This window comes from Austrofundulus limnaeus, unplaced genomic scaffold (assembly GCF_001266775.1).
Source record: "Austrofundulus limnaeus strain Quisiro unplaced genomic scaffold, Austrofundulus_limnaeus-1.0 Scaffold578, whole genome shotgun sequence".
NCBI lineage: Eukaryota > Metazoa > Chordata > Actinopteri > Cyprinodontiformes > Rivulidae > Austrofundulus > Austrofundulus limnaeus.
Genome location: NW_013952980.1, coordinates 287,760 through 290,275, shown reverse-complemented (window position 1 = coordinate 290,275; position 2,516 = coordinate 287,760). Strand labels below are relative to the sequence as shown.

General features: G+C 45.4%; 1 protein-coding gene across 1 annotated transcript in view; it reads left to right on the top strand.

The window, feature by feature from the left end:
- The window catches only part of cyp19a1a (cytochrome P450, family 19, subfamily A, polypeptide 1a), a gene marked incomplete in the record, with an annotated part of 6,144 nt that extends 3,777 nt beyond the window's left edge, over nucleotides 1–2,367 (top strand). Inside the window, 3 exon segments of the mRNA XM_014026666.1 lie at nucleotides 1,186–1,348; nucleotides 1,439–1,680; nucleotides 1,969–2,367. Of these exon segments, the coding sequence (XP_013882120.1) occupies nucleotides 1,186–1,348; nucleotides 1,439–1,680; nucleotides 1,969–2,229 (666 nt within the window).
- Between the last annotated feature and the right edge of the window lie 149 nt (nucleotides 2,368–2,516).

Here is a 2,516-nt window from a genome sequence, read left to right as displayed (position 1 = left end):
TGGTGGTCTGATGTTTTGATGGTCTGATGTTCCTGTGGTCTGATGTTCTGGTGGTCTGATGTTCTGGTGGTCTGATGTTCCTGTGGTCTGATGTTTTGATGGTCTGATGTTTTGATGGTCTGATGTTTTGGTGGTCTGATGTTTTGATGGTCTGATGTTCCTGTGGTCTGATGTTCCTGTGGTCTGATGTTTTGGTGGTCTGATGTTTTGATGGTCTGATGTTCCTGTGGTCTGATGTTTTGATGGTCTGATGTTCCTGTGGTCTGATTTTCTGACGGTCTGATGTACCAATCGTCTGGTGTGCTGATGTGCTGATGTTTTCATGGTCTGATGGTCTTATGTTCTGATGTTTTCATGGTCTGATGGTCTTATGTTCTGATGTTACGGTGTTCCGATGGTTTGGTGTTCTGATATTCTGATGTTTAGATGATCTGATGTACTGATGTTCTTATGGTCTGATGTTCTGATGTTCAGGTGGACTAGTGTTCTGATGTTCTGATGTTTTGGTAGTCTGGTGGTCTGATGATTTGATGTTTGTGATGGTGTTATGTTCCGATGGTCTGTTGGTCTGATGTTCCTGTGGTTTGATGTTCTGGTGGTCTGATGTTTCTGTGGTTTGATGTTCTGGTGGTCTGATGTTCCTATGGTCTGATGTTCTGTTGGTCTGATTTTCTGACGGTCTGATGTACCAATCGTCTTGTGTGCTGATGTTCTGATGTTTTCATGGTCTGACGGTCTGATGTTCTGATGTTACGGTGTTCCGATGGTTTGGTGTTCTGATATTCTGATGTTTAGATGATCTGATGTACATCTGTACATCAGATCATCAGGCCTTGTGATATGATGGTATAAAGTTTTGATGTTCTGAAGGTCTGATGTTCTGATGTTCTGTTGTTTTGATGGTCTGGTGGTCTGATGATTTGATGTTGTGATGGTGTTATGTTCCGATGGTCCGTTGGTCTGATGTTCTGGTGTTCTGATGTTTTTACATTTTGATGGTCTGATGTTTTATGGCCTCGTGGTATGATGGTATAATGTTTTGATGTTTTGATGGTCTGATATTCCAATGTTCCAATGGTCTGATGGTCTGACATTCTGATGGTCTGAGGTTCTGATGTTCTGGTGGTCTGATTGTTTTCCATCATTAGCTGAACAAAGCTTCTCACAGGTGTTTGTGTGCTTCAGAACCACGGTGACCTGTCAGCTGATAACGTGAGGCAGTGTGTTCTGGAGATGGTGATCGCTGCACCGGACACATTGTCCATCAGCCTCTTTTTCATGCTGCTGCTCCTCAAACAGAATCCTTACGTGGAGCTGCAACTGCTGCAGGAGATCGATACTCTTGTAGGTGAGGAGCTCCTTCTCACCTGTCGGCTGCTCTCTGACCTGTTACCTGTGAGGCATGGTGGAGGACGTTTCATGGTTTGGTTCCTTTCAGGGGACAATCAGCTRCAGAAGGAAGATCTTCAGAAGCTGCAGGTCCTGGAGAGCTTCATCAACGAGTGCCTGCGTTTCCACCCGGTGGTGGACTTCACTATGCGCCGGGCCCTTTCTGATGACATCATCGAGGGCTTCAGGGTTCCAAAGGGCACCAATATCATCCTGAATACGGGCCGGATGCACCGGACCGAGTTTTTCCACAAAGCAGACCAGTTCAGTCTGGAGAACTTCCAAAAAAATGTACGTAAGACCGAGGTCCGTCAAAGTTGGTTTTGTGTCCCCATCCCTCTGTGTCCCTTTCTCTCTTTGTCTCTATCTGTCCCTGTCTGTCTGTCTCTGTCCCTGTCTCTGTCCCTGTCTCTGTCCCATCCCTCTGTGTCTCACCTGTCTCTGTCCCTGTCTCTGTCCTTTTCCCTCTGTGTCCCTGTCTCTCTGATGAACCCATCCCCACACAGTCCAGAAACAGGATCTGGATCTTGAGTCTTTAAAGACCTCACGTGTCTCCTCTGTCCTATCTTCCACACTCAGGCCCCTCGTCGTTACTTCCAGCCGTTCGGTTCGGGACCCCGGGCCTGCGTTGGCAAACACATCGCCATGGTGATGATGAAGTCCATCCTGGTGACGTTGCTCGGTCAGTACTCGGTCTGTCCCCACCCGGGCCTGACCCTGGACTGCCTCCCACAGACCAACAATCTGTCCCAGCAGCCTGTGGAGCCCCAGCAGGGCTCAGAGACCCTCAGCATGAGGTTTTTACCTCGACAGAGGGGGGCKTGGCTCCAGTCCTTCTAAACACGCCCCTTCAGCTGTTTTATAAAACGCTTGTAAAAAGAAAACTTGTAATATTTTGTGTTTCTGTGTAACATTTTATGCCTCAAATCAAATGTAAGATTCTGTTTTCTGATTCATAAATAAATGTAAATTATTCTGTACAAACTGGGGGTTGTTGTTTCTTCTGCTTCTTTATATTTTTAAATTATCACAAATATTCATTTTAAGATCACATATATCAAATTATCATAAATTATCTCATTATTTTTTATTAAATGTTCCAGAAAAAAACCCATCTGGTTTTATTC